Source organism: Trachypithecus francoisi, unplaced genomic scaffold (genome assembly GCF_009764315.1).
Source record: "Trachypithecus francoisi isolate TF-2019V2 unplaced genomic scaffold, Tfra_2.0 Lachesis_group11, whole genome shotgun sequence".
In the NCBI taxonomy this organism is placed as follows: Eukaryota; Metazoa; Chordata; class Mammalia; order Primates; family Cercopithecidae; genus Trachypithecus; species Trachypithecus francoisi.
In genome coordinates this window covers 62,790,424-62,812,116 of record NW_022681456.1, presented here as the reverse complement: position 1 = coordinate 62,812,116, position 21,693 = coordinate 62,790,424, and the positions used below count along the sequence as shown (strand labels likewise).

General features: G+C 37.6%; 1 protein-coding gene across 1 annotated transcript in view; it reads right to left on the bottom strand.

Annotated features, from left to right (window-relative positions):
- The window catches only part of TSPAN8 (tetraspanin 8), a 33,178-nt gene extending 25,191 nt beyond the window's left edge, over positions 1 to 7,987 (bottom strand). Inside the window, exon 1 of the mRNA XM_033221268.1 lies at positions 7,660 to 7,987. Within this exon, the coding sequence (XP_033077159.1) occupies positions 7,660 to 7,719 (60 nt within the window). The 5' untranslated portion in view covers positions 7,720 to 7,987. The remainder of the gene's footprint in view (positions 1 to 7,659) is intronic.
- Between the last annotated feature and the right edge of the window lie 13,706 nt (positions 7,988 to 21,693).

The window sequence follows — 21,693 nt, the reverse complement described above, 5'->3', positions numbered from 1 at the left end:
CAAAATTTCCATATATTAATTTGATTACTATTTGTGTTCCATTTATTTTGTCCTCTTTTTCAGGAACACAGCTTATTTTGGGTTTCCATTCTCTGTTGTCTGTATCCATTATCTTCTTTGACAACATTTTGATTTCTTTTTTGATTTTCCTGTGGGAGAGCTTATCAGTTTGGGATTCTATGTCACCGTCTTTATTTAATGTAATCTCTACAGTGAAGTTTAATTCTGCTATTATGTTTGTAGTTTACTTGCAGTCCTTACATATTTTATTTATTTCCATTTTTATCTCATCCTGTTTTCCACCAATAAACTTTATCTTCTCTTATGGCCTCCATCCACTGTTTCATGAGGGGTTACTTTCTAGCATCACATTGTGGATACCAATTTCTACATACATTTTTTCAAGATTCTAGAGTATTTCTTTCAGGGATGTGTGCTTGTCCTCTTAAGTCTTCAGGGTTACATATCTTTAACTTATTCAACAGTATTTTCTATTAGGTCTTATGCTAAATTTCCTTGAACAAGATGAGACAAATTCTGATTTAGAGTTCATTCAGAGTAGAATGTGCTGAGGCAGGTGGATCATCTGAGGTCAGGAGTTCAAGACCAGCCTGGCCAACATGGCGAAACCCTGTCTCTACTAAAAATACAAAAAAAAAAATTAGCTGAGTGTGGTGGCACATGCCTGCAATCCTAGCTACTCAGGAGGCTGAGGCTGGAGAATCGCTTGAACCTGGGAGGCGGAGATTGCAGTGAGCTGAGATCACGCCATTGCACTTCAGCCTGAGCAACAAGAGCAAAACTCTGTCTCAAAATAAATAAATAAATAAATAAATAAATAAATAAAAGTAGAATGTGCATTCCCTTTACAAGCATGGCCTGATGCTGTTCTGATCTACTAAGCCTCATGCAATATTGGATTTTCTGATGCTGTAAACCAGTGGAGTAAATTAAAATCTTCAACTTTTAGCAGACTCTGCAATCATGGTTTTTAAAAAATCTTCAGCCTCATATGAATGGTGTTTATTGTATTGAGTGTTGATATGTTTTACCTGTGTCCTCACCCAAATTTCATCTTGAATTGTATCTCCCATAATTCCCACATGTTGTGCGAAGGACCCGGTGGGAGATAATTGAATCATGTGGGTGGTTCCCCCATACTGTTCTTGTGGTAGTGAATAAGTCTCACGAGATCTGATGGTTTTATAAGGAGAAACCCCTTTCGCTTGGCTCCCATTCTCTCTTGCCTGCCACCATGTAAGATGTGACTTTCATCTTCCACCATGATTGTGAGGCCTCCCCAGCCACACAGAACTGTGAGTCCATTAAACCTCTTTTTATTTATAAATTACCAGTCTCAGGTATGTCTTTATCAGCAGCGTGAAAACAGACTAATACAAGTGTTAAGTGTACACTCCATGTGTCTCCATGGTTGCATTCATGTGCATCTTCTAACAAGCACTCGGTATAACTGCTGCAAATTCTAATTTTTAAATAACTCTAAATTTAGGGAAAATAAATCAACCACATTGTTTTCCTCCCACAAAGGGCCTCAGTAACCACTAAAACCCTATATTCATTTAACTTCAAAACATGTAGAGAGGAATGTTCAGCATTTAATCTGTATCCTGCTGTTTCTGAATCAAAAAATGACACAATTTCAGTAATATTCTTACCATATTGTTTCAAAAGTATAACTTTCATATAAGTAACACCTGTAGAACTGTACATCCATTTGAAAAGCCTAGGAAAAATACAAATGACAGCCCACAGGCCACAGGGCATTATATCAGGAAGTTATAAGTCAAGGTAATATGCACAGACAACATGTATCCTATCTTCCTATCTTGAAAAATGTGCCCACTTAAATCACCTGGAGGAAAAGGTTTGATTTAGAATTCTCAGGGCACTTGAGCAGGGAAATTTGGGTCCTAGATATTCAAGGCAGCCTTGGGGCTGACATATCCCTCTATTCCTGCATATTCCTCGCCCTGTGAGATGAGAAGAGGATCAGAGTAGGGCTAAAATTATATTTACCTTTTGAAAGTCCATTATGTATAAAACACTGTCACAGTAGATTCTAACAGTTGTAAATGAAAAAGCAATTATGATGTTTGGAATCAGGAAAAATATGTTAATTGTGCTATTATTGATGGTCAGTCCTTGGTTACAGGTTTTCATAAAATAGCTTAGTTAATCTTTCCAATTAATGCTGCCAGATAAAATGATCATTTTTTATTTCACAAATGCAAAGACTGGAGTACGGAAAAGCCAAGGGAAATGTTCCAGAACAAGAAGGGGTAGATTCAGGATTGAAATCTCAGCCAGTCTGTTTACAAAATCCACCTTTCCCCCGTTCCCTTAATTTATGATAGAAGAGTTTCTGACTTACCATATTCTTGCTATCTTATTTCCTCTTTGTTTTAAAACTCAACATTTAAATTTATTCATCACTATGCCAAACCGTTACATATATCTGCTTCATAAAAATGCCTATAAAATACTGTTGAAATGTCTTTTTCTTAAACATTTATCTAGTGTTAATTCCTACTTCTTTATATGTATTAACTTATTTAATCATCACCACAAACCCATGAGGTAGATACTACTATCCCCATTTTTATAGATGAGAACACATAAAGCACAGAGAGGTTAACCAGTTTCCCCAGAGAAGCATGGCTGCTGATGAAGGAGCTGATGTTCAGCCTGCTCTGTCAACCAGTGGATTCTAATGCCTTTTGTTGCTGTTTTAGTTCCATCCTAATTACATAGGGTCAGGCAACCACTGTATTTACAAAATTCATACACCTCAGCCATTGTTAGGTCTTCATCTTGAAAGATGCCATCAACAGACACAATAAAATATAATTGTGTCCTATTCTTTTCAGTGTACCACCATCTCAGGGTTATGTCTGCTTTGCCTCCAATCTTTTAATTGCTCTCAGCACATCCAATCTCAATAAAATAAAATGATGATATTGAAGCGCTGGATCCCGGACTCTCTACAAGTTCCAGCTTCTTTCTGCTTTCTTCAAACCTCCTTGTGCAGTGGCTTCCTTCAGTTACTAATACATTCAGCTTTACAATTTGGCTCCTCCCTATGACTCATTTGAGATTGATAATGTACCTTATTCTTCTTTCCCTCATTAAGAACTGGCCTTTCCATAGCTCTCTGTCTCTAGCCATTATTCCATTGCATCCAGCAGCCAAAGGCCCCATGTTTCATACTTACTCAGACCCCTAAGGCACCATAAGCATCTACAATATTCCTAGGCTTGAACTATGTGAGACAAGCATTAAAAAGTTGGGGCATTTCATCTATTTTTGAAACAAGACTCAGGGAAATAGGTTTTGTACCTATAATTTATCTATTATCTCTAGCACCTCCAGTTCTCTAACTTGCATCCAACTCCAGCATGAGTAATCAGGAATAACTTTCACTTTTACATGTTTTTCTTCAATTAGTAATTCTAACAAACGGAAATCACCATATGCTTATGTGGTATATCTCAAATTGTCCCCCAGAAGAACCTGGTCTGTTTAGATTAAATGACCACATGCATATCTAAGAGATATTTTAACATCTGGCTCTACTTTGCAAAGGCTCAGTTTTGCAAGTTATACCAGAAAGAACGCATTTGAAAACATAAGGCCCTGGGCATCTATAACAAAACCACATCAGTGGGGTCATTAAAATTTTCACTTAAGTAAGCATTAGGAATGTGACAAATTGCTAATTTCCTATGAAGGATTGTAAAATTCCAACTGAGAGCTCAGAGGTGAGCATAGAAGGGACAGTAGATATAGGAACCTTCCCTAACCTCAGAGATTCCTCCTGCTGCCTATATTTGAATTTAAAATATTGATGCCACCTCTTGGCTAAGAAATTATCACTGGTTTTTACAACTGTTGCTCTCACTGAAAGACTCCATTTCAAAATCTCTTACGTAGAGATTGTAAATCTCACCACATATGCTGGTGGTAGGAATCGCCAAGGGACATTAGTTAGAAAGGTCTAACTGAAATCTACAGCATCAGAAAGACTTGTCTCTGTTATCAAAGAAACAGATAATGTAACCGTAAAATAATCAGAGCTCCGGTCAGGCACGGTGGCTCATCCCTGTAATCCCAGCACTTTGGGAGGCGGAAGTGGGTGGATCACCTGAGGTCAGGAGTTCGAGATCAGCCTGGCCAACATGGTGAAACCCCTTCTCTACTAAAAATACAAAAAAATTAGCCAGTTATGGTGGCGCATGCCTGTAATCCCAGCTACTCGGGAGGCTGAGGCAGGAGAATTGCTAGAACCTGAGAAGCAGAGACTGCAGCAACCCGAGATCATGCCACTGTACTCCATCCAGCCTGGGTACAAAGGGAGACTCCTCAAAATAATAATAATAATAAGAAGAAGAAGAAGAAGAAGAACTCCCCAGAAAGCAATGATGTGGGTGTGGCATGATACAGACCTTTACAATCTACCTTAAACCCTATTAAGGTAGGTAGGTAAATAATCCTGAATCTATAACCTACCCTTTCTAGACTGTTATTTTGATAATTCATACCCATTTCAAATTTCTGATTAGCTGTTTAATGAAACACTGACCTCTGATGTCTTCATAATAGCTATTAGCACTTTCCAGGATGTTTTAATACAACAAAGATATATTTTAACTGTTTCATAATTTAAAGATTGCTACTGGTTTGAGTGCTTTGAAACATCTTTAATAAAATAGGAGCCTTGCATTTATTAGCATATTAATATTTTGGTTTGTTTACATGTGCCATATATATTCTGTATTATGTAAGGAAAACAATGACTACAGCTCTTTAAGACAGATATTAGAACTTCGTGGAGAAATAGCTGATTCCAGGTCTGGACAGGAAATAAGCAAGTGATCTGGAACATGTCAAACCAAATACTAAAGAGGTTATCAAAGTCATTAGAATCATTTCAAAAGAACTTCGGTCAACTTGGAAGAAGCTCCTGATGGCCAGAGATCAAACAAATTGCACATTAATAAGTGTAAACATTGTAATGGAGCTGATCTATCATTTCATAAGGATACTTAAAGAAATACTAACTTATCACTGTTGGATAATACTAGTAACTTAACTCATCACTTGCAATCTGGTAAGTAAAGAATAAGAAAGAAGTATTTTATGTCACTTAAAAAATATTAAAAATGGGATACCCAAGTAATGAAACAGTAGATGAGAAATTTCTCCTTATAGAAAGGGTTCCAGCTAATAAATAGAGAAAAGTTGATGAAACTAGAATATCATCACTTTGAACCTCTTAATGAACTAATGATGGATTTTGGCCCTTGACTATCAATGGCTATGAACGTCACAAAAGAAGGAAACAATCAAACATCTAGTGCCTCCTCATGAAAGAATACATTTATGACTGTCATGCCAAAAAAAAAGGACCTTGAATTGTATCAGGCTGCACCACAGGTATGCAAATAGTAAAATCCAGACTGTGGGCAATGTGATAAAACAAACAGCACACACCAGTGCATAAAATTTCAGTAGGGAGAAAAAGAGGTGTTGACTGGGGGAGAATCAACCGATTAAAATAGACATGAAATATACATTAACCAATCACAAAGTGTGGACCTTATTTAGATCCTGATTCTAACAGGAACATTTATGAGGTAATAGGAATTTTCAGCCCTGAATGGGCTCAAATTTGACAATTGATTAAAATTGTCAAATCAATTTAACAATTGATTTGAAAAATTCTTATTAAGTTTTTAAGTTTAATGATATTGTGGTTACTTTTTTTCTTTTTTGAGATGGAATCTCTGTCACCCAGGCTGGAGTGCAGTGGTGCGATCTCGGCTCACTGCAACTTCCCCCTGCCAGGTTCAAGCAATTCTCCTGCCTCAGCCTCCCGAGTAGCTGGGACTACAGGCACCCACCACCATGCCCAGCTAATGTTTTGTATTTTTAGTAGAGGTGGCGTTTCACCATGCTGGCCAGGCTGGTCTCAAACTCTTGACGTTGTGATCCACCCACCTCGGTCTCCCAAAGTGCTGGGATTACAGGAGGCCCTGGCTGTGGTTACATTTTTTCAAGAATTATTATGTTTCAGAGATATATATATATACTAAAATGCTTACAGACAAAATTATATATCTGAGATGTGCTTCAAGATAATATGGGGTGGGGGAAGTGAATAGAGTAAAAATGGAGAAAGATTGGCCATCTTTCTGTGGTCATTGGGGCTGGACAATGGAGTTGATTACCTATCCTGTCTTCTTTTGTGACTATTCAAAGTTTTCCATAACAAAAAAAAAAAAGCTAGAAACAAAACAAAATCAAAGAATACAGGTCTTTCTTTTTTTATATATATCCTACTCCCAATGCGTAATCAATTTAAATATCTCAAGGGAAGAAATGTATCAGAACTAACTAAAAAACTGACATATATGTAGACGAGCTACATTTAGTATTTGCAAAAGCAGCCCATTTTTTAACCTAAAAACAGTCCATTTGTTTTACTTTCTTTATTTTACTTTTCAAAATATTTAGTTATTTAAAATTCACCAATATATCTATTTGTACTCAATATATCTATTTGTATCTGTACTGATCATTGAATGGAAAATCAGTCTATACAATAAAGCTGTATTCATGTAGCTAAGTTTAATTAAGTTCATCATTATTTTAATAGAACAGAAATATAGCAACACATAGATACAAGATGTCTGTTTACTAAAGACCTAAACAGAGGTCTACTAAAGAAGGAAAACCAGAGTTCTTTCATCCTTGGAGTGGATAAGCTAGCTTTTAATCCTGTATACGAAATACTTTTTTCATTTAAATACTTTGTGCTAGTTCCACTGATTGACATTTAAACAATCTTTAATTGTACCATATATGCTAAAAACGATAAGGTCAATTTCCCAACATCCCAGCCTGCTCTTTTCACACCTTGTTTTTTCATTTTTCCAATGACAGATGTCACTTATCAATTTGTTGGTTATGTCTATGTCAATGAGCTTTCAACAGAAACATAACAAATTGCTGAAATACAAATACTGTCAATTAAAAGGTGGGGTGATGACACATCAAAATACTGACTTTAAAATGCCAATACATATATATATCCACTGCCTTAGTTTGATCTTCTTATGATGTAGGAATTTTATCATTTCCCCCTCAAGTTTTTCATGACCCATTTTTTTTTTTTCTTTGAGGCTCTGAAAATGATCTTTATTGCCCCATACCCTGTGATTCACCTGTTCAAACCCAGAAGTGAAGGGTGGGAATCAGGACCCGGACTCCGGATGGAATCAGACCATGTTTTTATCACAGAGTCCTTAAATTAGGGAGGCCTGCTTGATATACAACTAAGAATAACTGTCCTTTAGTTAAGGGGTATTTGTTTTCCTTTGTGATTGTTTTTACAGCAATATCAAAACATTTATGAAATGTTTATCCTCACAGATTCTGAAGTGCACTTTTCTGAATCACTGGCTCATTTTCAATTACTGAAATAACCAAAGAAAGAGCAAACAAATCCAAACAAGTACACGGAAAATATATTTTCTCTCTTCTCCTATTTCTCTAGTGTACAGTCTGTTCTTGTTTATGATATGTATATCAAGATCCCCTTTCTTGCACAAAATTGATAATTAAAAGGAAAACACTTACCCAGAACAAGAAGTTGAAGGTAAACATAGAATATTTTACACAGCCACTCACACCTGCCATTTCGGAAAAGGATTAGGAATCCAGATGCCGTGAATTTAACTATTCGTCACAGGTTTGTCCTGCAATATGCTCTGGAGCAACTTGTCTGCAGAGATTCTGTACCCACGGCTTCAGGGTGGAAAGAGAAAGCAAAGAAGTAGAAGGAGGAATAAAACAGTTATTAAAGTGGATAAAAAATTAACCCACACATTTAAATATCGCAAAGGCTATCTCCAGGCAAGTATGTGCCTTTGCTTGTCATGGCTCCTGGGGCACTGGGCCATGATATTTATTATCCTTTCTCAAAAACTGCCTCCTCCAAAGTAAACAGATATCAAGTGAAGGGAGTGGCACTGGATCAGGCCAGAGAATGGCACAGTGTTACTATGTTCTTGGCTTTCAGAAACCACTGCCTGACTTCCCTGCCCTCCATTTCAACTACGGGGAAATAAGGTTGTTTTGTTCTGAGTTAAGTGGACATTGTATCTACTCATTTTTGCATTGCATTTTCTCAACATTACAAAATTTCTTCTAAATGCAATAAAATGCATTTAGAAATCTGCAAAATATCAAGGCTTAGACATAGCAACCTGTTATCATTAAACCCAGAATAGTAAAACAACCATTACATGTATCTGCCCTCCAAAACATCTAAATTTACTTCAAAACAATTCCAGAGCTGCCGTAAATGCTCCACAGAAGTTGCAGAGGGAGAGGCAGCCTTGCCTGTGGTGATAAGACCATTTGCTTTTTATCTTTTTTTTTTTTATGATATAAAGGGAAAGAAATCATAAAGTGGCACTGACTGCCACATTGTGTTCATTTGATAATGCATAGTCATTTTGATAGCTTGGTTTGTTTTTAAGGTGGACACTGTACTTTCCTTCCTCTGATAAATTATGTCTAGCAACAGCTCTTTTCCACCAACTCAGTTTCTGGATTCCAGGTCCTCTTGGACAAAACATTCAAAATGAGAAGGTGGTCATGGATCAGTGACCATAGATTTTACTATTTGTTTCTAGTGCTAATAGAAGACAGCTGTCTCAGGTAAAGGCAAAATTATCTGACATAATCAGGGAGGTGTGGACTGCTTTGTGTAAACAGCCTGGGTCATGTTAGTTTCCACATCTTGCCTCTCAAAGGGAGTTCTTCTCCCCCTAAATAAAAGAACCCTCTACTTTAAAAGGTTGTTAAGAAAATTACTCTTTAGAATCTTTGCTAAGTTTTACATGATAAGCAAGCATGAATTCCTTACAAAAGAAAAGTATTATTTCTAATTTTCACTGGCATACAATGTTTTTGAAACAATCCCACTCCCTGACTACAAATACAATATATTTTAATCCATTATCAACAATAATATTTAGTGTTAAAGGCCAAATTTAGGATTAATTCCAAAAATAATGGCTTAATATATAAACCATCACTAAAATTGTTTGTGTTCTGTTTCCTACTAGAAAATGGAAATAGTTTCACAACCTTCTATTGAGATATTCTGTATATAGAATAATCCATGGCTGAAAGAATAATTTCAGGTTGAATGAAAACCAAAATTGAATTATAGTCCCAGAAATGATTATTTACTATTTAGAGGCTAAAATCAAAAAAAAGTACAGATTTAAATGCTGCTTTGTTGACAAGAATGTTTTGAATACTACCACATTTTAGTTTGAAATAGATATTTTGGTGGATGCTGAACATCCTTAAAAATAATCCTGTATAGTCTTTCGTTAAATCACTCTTGAACTCTGTAACACAAAAATCAATGGATATGTTTGTACAGGAGAATTACTGTGTAACAGAACCCCCTAGTCCAATTCAGAACCTATATGAAACAGTTCACTCCTGGAAATTCCTACCCCTATTAATATTATAATCATACAACACTCTCCCAGGCTGAATTTGTACAGGTATTTTGTATTCCTCTTTCTTTCTATCCAATCACTCTTACTGGTCTGTGGAGTTCCTAAATTACTGTCAAAACTATTTCTTCCATCTCATCCTTTTGCATTTCATTATTCAGTCCTTCATCATTTCTTACTTGAGCTGTGTCAATAGAATGAGAATGAATTTCCCTGGCAGCCTCTCCCAGCTCCTCTCTGCCTTAGCACTTTAAAATTCTTTTTGAGAAATACTTATTGATTAGGTAATGATAATGATGAAAACCCAATCTAAGGATATTTTCCTTTTACCTATAAGATTAAGTTCAGATTCCTTAAGGTAGCACTTATGGCACATGGCAAACAAGTCCTCCACCCACTTTCTAGAACTTTGTCCCTCCACTTTCTTCCTAGGCAGCTTCCGCTTCTAGGCTCCATAACCTCAGAATTATTTCCCAGGCCTAGAACACACCTTTGGATTTTATGCCTTGTTCCTTCTGCCTGGAACATCCTTTCCAAACTTCTCTATTGCAGCATCCCTGTGGAGCCTTCCCTTCCTCATCCTCTGTCCCCACTCTGGGCAGATTTACTTACTTCTCAGTCCTCAAGCCCATTATTATTTGAACAGACCTTAATCTACAATTGCCACTATGTCCCATTTATTTGTGTCTCTCCCCCAGATTTGATTCTATATGCCTGAAAAGCAGAAATCTTACCCTATTCCACCTCTGTACCTATGGTAGCTGGCATTAGAGCTACAGAGATTTGCAATGGCACCCAAGCTCCTCAGAAAGTTCAACTAGTGATTTCCTCATAAGGTTCTCTAGGGAACTACCAATATGCTACATCTGCCTTTAAAAAAATTATTAGGTAAAGAAAAACAGTTTCTTAATTTCAGGACTTGTCAGATCCTTCAACTTTCTAATATTCAAGGAGGTGATAGCAATTCTGAAGTGAATATAATCTCAGAACATATTTTTGAATGACACATTCAGGATCGGTGTTACAGAACATACATATGTACTTACAGAAGTACAGAAGCACTGTTCTAGACAAACTCTCACTCTTACACCTGAGAAAAGAGCAGCATAGGCAGATTGAGTAGCCTAAGTTCACAAAACTGGTTAGTGACAGATCTTCTAGAAACAAGGTCACAGGATTATCAGATCAGTATTCTGTCTACTGGCGTCAACTATCTCTTGAGTTCTGTAGTACGAGAATGAGTCATTTACTCATTACTCATTTAATGTGTCTTAGATATTGAGAAATGTTCATATAACAGATATTTTAACAGTGGTGGGAGGTTGCAGGGGTTGGAGATTGTCAGTAATAAATCTTAGACCCTGTGAAAGACCAGGCCAGTAAGGAAAGAAATGGACAGTGAGATATTATAAGAAGAAATGACAATCGAGGGGAGGAACAGAGGGAAAGTCTAAGTAAATTTAGATAAAGTTTTTCTAATGTTGCCATCATGCCAATTATTATTCCTTGTAGCAAATGCACAGAGTAAGGCAGGATAATGATTCCAATTTGATTAATCGTGAAAAGTCTCCATGAGGCAGTCATCAGTGAACTAGATTTTCATAGCAGTATGGGAACCCATGCAGGGAAAAGAGAGAGAGAGAGATTCCTTATGCTCAGGGCAGAGGAAAGTGCATGAGCAGCACAATCAAATACCCCACAGAAAATATGGTACTTTCTTTAAGTCGTCAGGCAAACCAGGCCTACATTTGGCACTTGAACCAGAAATTAAGCACAGATAGTTCATATTTTCATCATGATATCATCTTCTCTTCCATAAGATAATATTCAAAAATTTATTCAATGGATGTATTGAATCCTTACCATATTCCAGGCATGAGACTAAGTGCTGGAGACATAGTAGTTTGTGAAGCAAGATAAGAATCCCTGCCTTCCTGGGCATTACACCATGGTGAAAAGATAACCTCTTTGCATTTTTGTTTCCAACATCTTGTTACCCAATATATTTGTCCATGGAGTAGACAGTAAAAAAGCAATTCATGTGTTGTAGAGAAAAGATTAGTTTTTTTCCTCGTCTTTTATACTCTCCCATCATCACTGTCCCTCTATACTATTTGTTTTTCATGACATTGTTAATAATCAATTCATGTTCTCAAAGGCTAACAGCAGCAACAAAAACATAATGTTGCGATTTCTCTTCCTTATGACTCTACTGAGGGGTATGTATGTAAGGACATGAGATCATACACTCTGAACAATTTGAGTGAAGAGATTCTGGTGCTTTTAGCATGTTTCATTTTGAAAAACCTTTTTTCTTATTTTTGGAAAGTTGGAGTTCTCACTGAGGGGTTTTATGGTCTCTTTTACAGGAGTAGAGCCTTGGCTCTTGTGCTGTAGTCCTATTCTAGCCTTCCTGAGACCAATATTCTTCTTCTGCTTTCATGTGATCCCAATGCTCTGTTTCCTACCCTGTGTGCTTATGGAGCCTGGCTCATAAAAACCTTTTGTGTATTCCCACTGGAAATGCACCAGATAGGAAGCATCCGGTATGGGAAGGATGCCTCTCCTCTCTTTTCAGGACATTTTAAAGCAACTGTCTCTACTTAGAGTATTAATTCCAGCTCAGAACTAAAGTAGGGGTTAAAATTGTCATCGTGCAGTAGTAATACAGTGTTTATAGAAAATGGATACCCAGTATTCAACATTCTTCCTCTTCTATAGATATTTTATTCTAAAATATTAATGACTTGCACCTGGACATAAATTTACCATATAGGACACATAAGGAAAAATATGGAAATGTGTATGAAAGAAACAGACTTTAGATCACCAAAGTATGTGTGTATAAGCAAAACTGAGGCAAAATGGTGCAGTGATTAAAAATGCAGTTTATAACCATGGCAGATTAGAGATGCTGTGGCTTCTTATTAGGCCTCACTATGGCACTTATACTCTTTTTACAGCAGGTTAAGAGCCAGCAGCTGGGTGGGAACCAGGGTCAGGTCCTTGGCTTGGCAGCCCTGAAGTTCTTCTTTGCCAGCCTTTCCAGGGGTGATCTGCTTGTTGGGAAAGATTCACCTTAAATGCTCTCACAAGAGCCAGAATGTCAATTTCCTAGTTTATCATGAGAAATGCACCCATCAGACTATCCATCCAGCATAAGATAGTAGCTGATCAGAAAACTCTCTCCCTGAAAAAAAAAAAAAAAAAAAAAAAAAAGAAGCACAGCACAGAAGCCAGAGCCATACACAGATGGTGTCTTGGGGGATACATTTGGTAATGGAGTCAGTGTTGCCAAGGTATGATACCACCCCAGAGTCTAGAACCACCCCAGAGATCCAACAGCCAAATCTTCCAGAAGCGTTCAGTGGTCTTAGCATCCTCTCTGTAAAATTGCTGTGATACACCACCAAATTTGTTCTTCTTGAGGTTGCCTTCTCTCTTCAGTCCCTGCCTGCTCTGTGGTCACATCTATCTCCAGACAAGAGTCCATGACAATTGACTAGGTTTCCATTTACCAGACTGTAAATACAATTTAGTCCTGCTTCCAAGGTCACACTTTAATTGCATTTTAGATACTTCTAAAATTCTTCACTCACACAAGATTGATCACGTGGTTCATTCCTATAGATTTTACTAGTTGATTTGTCAGAGGTTGATCTTATTTTTCTTCTCTCTAAACCAGGACTCGTGCCAATGCACAGGCTGCAATACTCAACAAGAAAACGAAGAATACAAAGCAGGGCTTTGTAATCACCACGTCAGGATCATTGAACAGCCCATTTTTGTGCTTTATTATTTGCCTGGCTGTTTGCTTTTGAGTTTAAAGTTTAAATGCCAGCCTGCTTTTCTCTGAGTTCTCTCTGAATCAGTTCTTTGTTTGCCAAGTTCACAAGGTACACATTAACTACTAAACATGATTAGGTTCTAAGTTAACAGTGGTTAAGAGGTGGGAAAGTGAGTGGAGCCCACTAATACAGAAGAAAAAAAAAATAGACTAGGATGGCGATATTAAACACTTGTATGAGACATCAGCTTCTCAAACTGCAGGAGCCAACAAAATGTTACACTGAATTTAACACAGCCTTATTCCATGACTGGTCAGAAATAAATATAGACACTTTACTCAAAATGCTAATTAGGATCTCACAAGTGACTAATTCCAAATTACAAAGATTTATTCAACCTCACACAGTGGGAATGTGTTGCATGGCTGTTCTGGTTCCCCAGAAAAAATAAAATAACAGGAAGTCATTGTAAAAGGTCATTTATGAGGAAATCCCAAACCTCCATTTCACACCTTTGTAAGAAGCAACAAAATGTATCCCAAATAAGCTCAGGTAGAAAATAACTCAATCTCTGGTTTGAAGGAATTTCTCTGTAGTCACAGAGAGGGATATTTTAGGTTTTTCTTGAGTACTTGGAAGACCTGATTTTCACTTAATGTGAGAAGAAAATGAAAGGCAGGGATATCCCAGGAAACCTGTGGCTGAATGCCTGAACCATGGTTCCCAAACAGAGAGAGCAATGGCCTGACTCCATTTCCTCACTGTTGTCCCAGATGAATGGACCATCCCAATTTTAATCATATCAAACAAAAGTGCATGTCTTTAAAAATACAATATCCAAATGCAGTCTTTCCAGAATTCAAGGATGGAATACACCATCCTCTGAGAATTCTCTTTTGGTTCGTTTCTCCATTTATGATCAGGCATTAAAGCGTCCTTCGTTGGCCTTCCTAGTAATTACTTACTTATTAATATCCTGGTTGATTCAGAAATTGCCTCACCTATAAAGCCCAAACATGTGAGAAAGTCAGTTTAAAAAATTTTTTTAATTAGGCTACCCTTGAGGGTTATTCAAGTACCCTTAGGTCAAACAAAGCCCAGAGATTGTTTTGCTTTACACAGAGTCACATTTGTCTTTCATGCACACGAATCATTCAACCTTCAGAAACTATTCCAAAGGAGACCTTACTGGTTTGGATGGTTTTTATTAATTATGGAAAGGGCCCAAACTCTTTCTGCATGCTAATTTATTTATATCATATTTCTCCTTGAGGCTTCAGCGAGCCAGGGAATTCCCGTAAGTGCTCTGCTGTCTTTCCTCCTCACTCTCTATGCTTTCTTGAATACAAGAGTGTGAAGAAGCAGTGTTAAGCCAGAAAGACTGGCCTAGCCAAGACCCCTCAAGAAGGAATCTGCAAATCTGGGAACACGTTCCAGAACTTCTTGCTACCAGCACAGAGCCTGATGTATAAGAAGTATTAGCCAAAAATTTCAAGTTTCTCAAGAATCACTGTATTCTCAGCCAATCCCCTAAAGAGCTCTCTGAGAAGAAAATAGTTCATAAAGCAATTCTCTCTGCAGTAAAAGATGATGTCACTCCCTACCTCTGAACCCTCTAATGTATTCCCATCACAATTAGAATAAAATCCAAAGCCACACAAGATAGGCCCTTGGCTGACTCATCAACTTCATTTTGCCCCATTCTCTCCCTTACTCATGCTGCTGCAGCCAGAGTGGACACCCTGCTGCTCCTTGGACTTGCCAAGCGTATTCCTAACTCATTTCCTCCACCTTCCCCGCTGAATCCTCTTAGTCTGAAGAGTAGACAGTTCATCCTCCTCATTATATTTCATATCTGTTTATCTGTTATTTCCTTTTCTGCTTTCTTTCTGGAATGTTTACTTCAGGAGGTCAAGGGCACTTTTTGTGTTGTTCGCTGCCATATTCCCCAGGCTTGGAATATAGTAAGCTCTTAATAAATATTTATTGAATGAATAACTGAATAACAAGTTATCTAAATATACTAACTCATTTTTAAATAACAATAGAGAGCCCCTGTTTGTGTTCACCATTGTATTCCTACTGCCTGGCCGAATGACTGGCAAATTATAATCATCACTATGTGCTGGGAGATAACGTTGCAAAAGAAAAATAAAGTTCATACCACTCGTACGAGCATTATATTCAACCAACTTGAGATGGCAAACAAAGAAATACATAAATAAATATGCAAAAAAAAAAAAAAAATACCAGAAAGAGAAGAATGGCAGTATCCTGTGCTACAAAGTGAGGAAACTACTTCACATTAGGTGGAACTCTGATAAGGTAACATTGAAGCTAAGTCCTGTCTGATAAGAAGGCATAACCTGTGCGGAGATCTACGATGAGAGCATTCCAGACAAAGGTAACAGCACAAAGCCGCTAAAGTGAGCAGATACTGAGTACGCTGGAGAAAGAAGGGGAGCATGTACGTAGCATAGTTATGGAGAGCATGGTATGAGATGAGTTCAGAGAGGAAGCTCTTCAGGCCAGATCCTGTAGAGAGATGTAAGCCAGGCAAAAGATAATAAAGTTGATTTAAGTGTTATTGGACATGCAGGCAGATTTTAAATGATGAAGTGACATGACCCAGTGTTCCAGGCAGAAGATGATGGTGAGTGGTCTAGGGTGAATGTAGTGGAGAGGAAGAGAAGTGAATACATTCAGAAGATGCTTTAGAGGTGAAATCAACATTGAGAGTGAGGGAAAGAGAGGAACATGGATACCACCCAGATTTTAACTTCAACAACTTGGTTGATAGAAAACTGGGGGAGGATCATAGGTTCTGTTTTGAGTATTTTGGATTCAAGATACCTATTAGATATGCAAGTGGAGATGTCACATGAACAGTTCAATATATGAATATGGAATACAGGGAAAATTTCAGGGCTGGACATATAGATTTGAGTGCCCTCACTGATAAAAGAAAAACTTCAGTCAAATTAAATTTAAAGGAGTTTAATCAAACAATGAAAAATTCACGAATCGGGCAACCCTCAGAATCATAGCAGATTCACAGAGACTCTTTATATATATATATATCCTTTAAGTTTTGGGATACATGCAGAATGTGCAGGTTTGTTACATAGGTATACATGTACCATGATGGTTTGCTGCACCCATCAACCCATCATCTACATTAGGTATTTCTCCTAATGCTATCCCTCCCATAGTCTGCCACCCCCCAACAGGCTCCGGTGTTCCCCTCCATGTGTCCATGTGTTCTCATTGTTCAACTCCCACTTATGAGTGAGAACATGTGGTGTTTGGTTTTCTGTTCCTGTGTTAGTTTGCTAAGAATGATGGTTTTCAGCTTCATCCATATCCCTGTGAAGGACATGAATTCATCCTTTTTTATGGCTGCATAGTATTCCATGGTGTATAAGTGCCACATTTTCTTTATCCAGTCTATCATTGATGGACATTTGGGTTGGTTCCAAGTCTTTGCTATTGTGAACAGTGCTGCAATAAACATATGTGTGCATGTGTCTTTATAGGATAATTAATTTTAATCCTCTGAGTATATACCCAGTAATGGGATTGCTGGGTCAAATGGTATTTCTGGTCTAGATCCTTGAGGAATTGCCACACTGCCTTCCACAATGGTTGAACTATTACACTCCCACCAACAGTGTAAAAATGTTCCTATTTCTCCACATCCTCTCCAGCATCTGTTATTTCTTGACTTTTTAGTGATTGCCATTCTAACTGGTGTGAGATGGTATCTCATTGTGGTTTTGATTTGCATTTCTCTAATGACAGTGATGATGAACTTTTTTCACACATTTGTTGGCTGCATAAATGTCTTCTTTTGAGAAGTGTCTGTTCATATCCTTTGTCCGCTTTTTGATGGGGTTGTTTGTGCAGCCTCGTGGTGGAAGAAGATTTATAGACAAAAAAAGGGAAATGATGTACAGAAATCGGAAGTGAGGTACAGAATGGCTGGATTGGTTACAGGTTGCATTTGCCTTATTTGAATATAGTCTGAACACTCAGCAGTGTATGAATGGTTGAGGTACGGCCGCTGGGATTGGCCAAGACTCAGTTATTGTTACAGGTGCATACTCCTAAGTTAGGTTTTCAATCTTGTCTGCCTATTAAGCTAGGCTGCAGTTACCCCTTAAGGATTAAAATATAGAAGTACAGAGTCCTTCTCAGGCCATATTTAGTTCACTTTCATATTACCATATAGAAGTTATTTAGAAGCTAAGTACTAGATAAAATTATCTAAGGAGAAGGCATAGATAGATTACATCAGAACCACCCTATCCCTGGAGCATACCAATATTTAAATTTGAAGAAAGGGGAAATAAATACATATCACTGAAAGGCAGTTAAGAAGAAAACCATTAGGGTAACGTCCAGGAAGTCAGAAAAAGAATGTCTCAGAGAGAGTGAGGCAGCTGCCAAGTGCTGCTGAGAAGTCTAGTAAGATGAGAACTCCCAGTCCCACTGGTCTGGCAGCATGGGATTACCGCGTCTTTGAGAGAAGACCATCCTTAGTCACATAGTGGAGACAGAGCCCAAATGGAAAAGATTGAAGAAAGAATGAGAGGTATGAAAGTGAAATTATTCATTTTAGACAATTATTTCAAGTTTTGTTCTAAAGGGAAGCACTCGATATATGGAAACTAGGATAGCATGAGTTTATATAGTTCCACTGTCCACTGTGAATTTCAGAGGGATGTGAAAATTTGTTCCTGTATAAAATGAATTGAAGAGTTTCTTACCCTATGGACAATTAAGATTACAATGTTGTTCATGTAGAATTAAACTCTTTATTAATTATACCAAAGCCTGTAGGAAATCATGAGTGCAGATCACAACTAAGTTAATTGTAATATGCAATAGAAAAGTAGGAATATAAAGCTTCTTGCATAATAACTTCCTATAGGCTCTCAGATGAATCTCTCTCAAAACCTATAGTAACTCGGAATTGTACCTTACATAATAGTAGTAAGAAACATTCTGTATCAATTTAATTAATAAATCCAATCAAATATTAAAAGTATTAGATGGGAAATCAAGGGAAACCTATGGTGAGAATTTTAATAGCTATATTATGAGATGCTCCAGAAAGAATCTTAGGCAACTTAGAAAAATATACACATAGTTATAACGGTTACCAGTAGCTGGGAAGGCGATTGAGGGGTTGCAGGGATAGGTGGGGATGGTCAGTGGGGGGGTGGGGGGGCGGGGAACAGAAAGGATAAAGAAGACCTATTACTTGATAGCACAACAGGGAGACTCTAGTCAATAATAACTTAATTGTACATTTTAAAGTAACTTATGGAGTGTAGTTGAATTCCTTATAACTCAAAGAGTAAATGCTTGAGGGGGATGGATTTAAAAATATATAAGTAAGAAAATTTAAGGTGAAGGAATAGATGGGGACTAGGTGGAGACAAGACTTCTCATAGTATATGTTTTTATTTCCTTTTGATTTTGAAGTATGCAAATATATTAATTATTAAGAAAATTAAGTTTTTTTTTAAAGTGCAGTGGTTTGATCCAAAGCTGAGGAGACAGATAACTGAACAGGTCTCAGCAGTCAGGCTGGGGTGGTGTTTTAGGTCTGCTGTGGGTTGTATCAAATGGAAAACAGCAAGATAGGAGCTCTATGTTGGCTGGGTGGAGGCAAAGCCTAAATAAATAAAGGGAAAGTCAGTGACCAGGGGTCAAATCTAACATTTCAGAGAACTTTCAGGGTGGGGAAATTGAGCATAATTATTATGATGTGATATAAGCAGGCAGATAGATATTCAAGAACACTCTTCTCCGAGCATCCATTCTAGGACAGGGGCTTTATTTCATGCTTTGATATTTTATTTCAAATATTTCTGAGTAAAAAGGCCAATTTGGTACATGTTAGACTATTATCCAGAAGGAAAAAGATCTGGAAAAAAAAAAAGTCGGTTCCGCTGAAGCTGGAAGCTAATGTGAATGGCAAAGGGAGAGAGTTAGTTCCTATTAAGGATCCTTCAGGCTTGAGCCCCAGCATTTTTCTGTCTTTCCTGAGGTTTAACAGCCAGACACAAGCAGTACTTTGAATGTGGGTGGTCCCTCAATTCCCACCAGGGTAGGTAACTGTTCTCAATTTTGATGCTGTTTTGCCCAATGTTTTGTTGGCCTTCCTAGTGAGTCACTTTTTCCTCTGTTTAATTTATGTGCCATACTAGTATCTTCACATCTTGCAGGACCCCAAACCCAAGGCCATCAAATTAGATTGATTTGTTTCTCCAAATAACCCAGCATCACCTCCTATCTTTCCTATTTTTTTAATTAATAGACTTCAGTTTTTAGAGCAGTTGCAGGTTTACAGGAAAACTGGGCAGAAAGAGAGTTTCCATATATTCTCTCCCCCACCTCCCACCACAGTTTCCCCAGTTATTAGCATCTTGAATTACTGTGGTACATTGTTATTATTAATGAGCTAATATTGATATATTAGTGCTAAATAAAGTTTACCTTAAAGTTCATTCTTTGTGTTGTACATTCTATGGATATTGACAGCTGTTTAAGACACCCTTCTTAGAGTATCATACAGAGAGGTTTCATCGCCCTAAAAATCCCCTATCCTCCACTGATTCATCCCTCTCTTCCTTCTACTCCCAACCTCCACCCACTGATCTTTTTTATCTGTCTCCACAGTATTGCCTTTTTTTTTTCTTTTTCTTTTTTTTTTTTTTGAGATGGAGTCTTGCCCTGTCACCCAGGCTGGAGTGCAATGGCGTAACCATGGCTTACAGCAACCTCTGCCTCCCGGGTTCAAGCAATTCTCTGCCTCAGCCTCTGGAGTAGCTGGGATTACAGGCACCCGCCACCACACCCAGCTAAATTTTTGTATTTTTAGTAGAGATGGGGTTTCACCAGGTTGGCCAGGCTGGTCTTGAACTCCTGAACTCGTGATCCACCCACCTCAACCTCCCAAAGTGCTGGAATTGCAGGCGTGAGCCACTGTGCCCAGCCCATAGTATTGCCTTTTACAAAATGTCATCCAATTGGAATCATATAGTGTGTAGCTTTTTCATACTGGCTTCTTTCACTTAGTAATGTGCCTTTAAGTTTCCTCCATGTGTTTTTGTAGCTCAGGAGTCTATTTTTAATGCTAAATAATATCTCATTGTATGGATGCACTGTAATTTGTTTATCCAGTCACATACTGAAGGCTATCTTGGTTGTTTCCAAGTTTTGGCCAGTATGAATAAAGTTGCTATAAACAGTCATGTGAAGGTTTTTATACACTCATAGTTTTTAACACATTTAGGTAACTAGTAAATAACACAATTGCTGGATTTTATGTTAAGAGTATGTTTAGTTTTGTAAGAAATTGTCCAACTATCTTCCAAAGTGGTTGTACCCTTTTACATTCCTACCGGCAGTAAGTAGGTGTTCTTAATGATCCACATCCTTATCGGCATTTGGTATTGTCTGTATTTTTTATTTTAACCATTTTAGTAGTATTTTAGTGTTTTAATTCACAATTCCCTAATAACATACGATGTTGAACACCTTCTCATATGTTTACTTGTCATCTGCATATCTTCTTTTGTGAGGTGTTTTCAGATCTTTTGTCCAGTTTTTAATTGGATTGTTTTATTATTTCTGGGTTTCAAGAGTTCTTTGTATATTTTGGAGGCCAGTCCTTTACCAGATAGGTGTTTTACAAATCTTTTCTCCTTCTGTGGCTTGTCTTTTCATTCTCTTAATCTAATTTATTTTTAATGAGACAAACACCATCCCACGTGAAATCAATGCTCGAAAACCGTTTTTCTTGACTAGTTTATTTCCCCATTTTCCCAGTTTACAGACACATGTTGCTACCTTTAGAACAACTTCAGCCTCATATACACCACTAATACTTTACTGTGCCTTAATGAATTTCTATAATCACTGCTTCCTTGAACTTTAAGATTTCACTCTGTTGAAAACTGTGAAAGCTCTGAGGTTTATCCTACTTGCAGACTAACAAGTTAAACCCTCATAGTTTCATGGTTGCCATCAAAAGCCATGAGACTCCTGGGTAAGACAGAAATGACTTTATAACTCATGGCACAGCAAGCTTTACAAGCTTCATGTTTGTCTAGGTTCTCTTTGTTTCCCAATTCCCACTGGGGAGATGCTCAGAAGCCCAGGTGGATGGTGAGTATGCAATAAATTTGTATCACGCAGAGGGACTCTGAGCTTAGAAAACTCCAATCTTTTAAAGGGGTGCTTTTTCCTCTCCTATAAGGGAGGCACTATTTTTATCTTCCAAGACTGTTCGCTATATAAACATTCTTGAAAAGATAGTCTGGAACAAAATC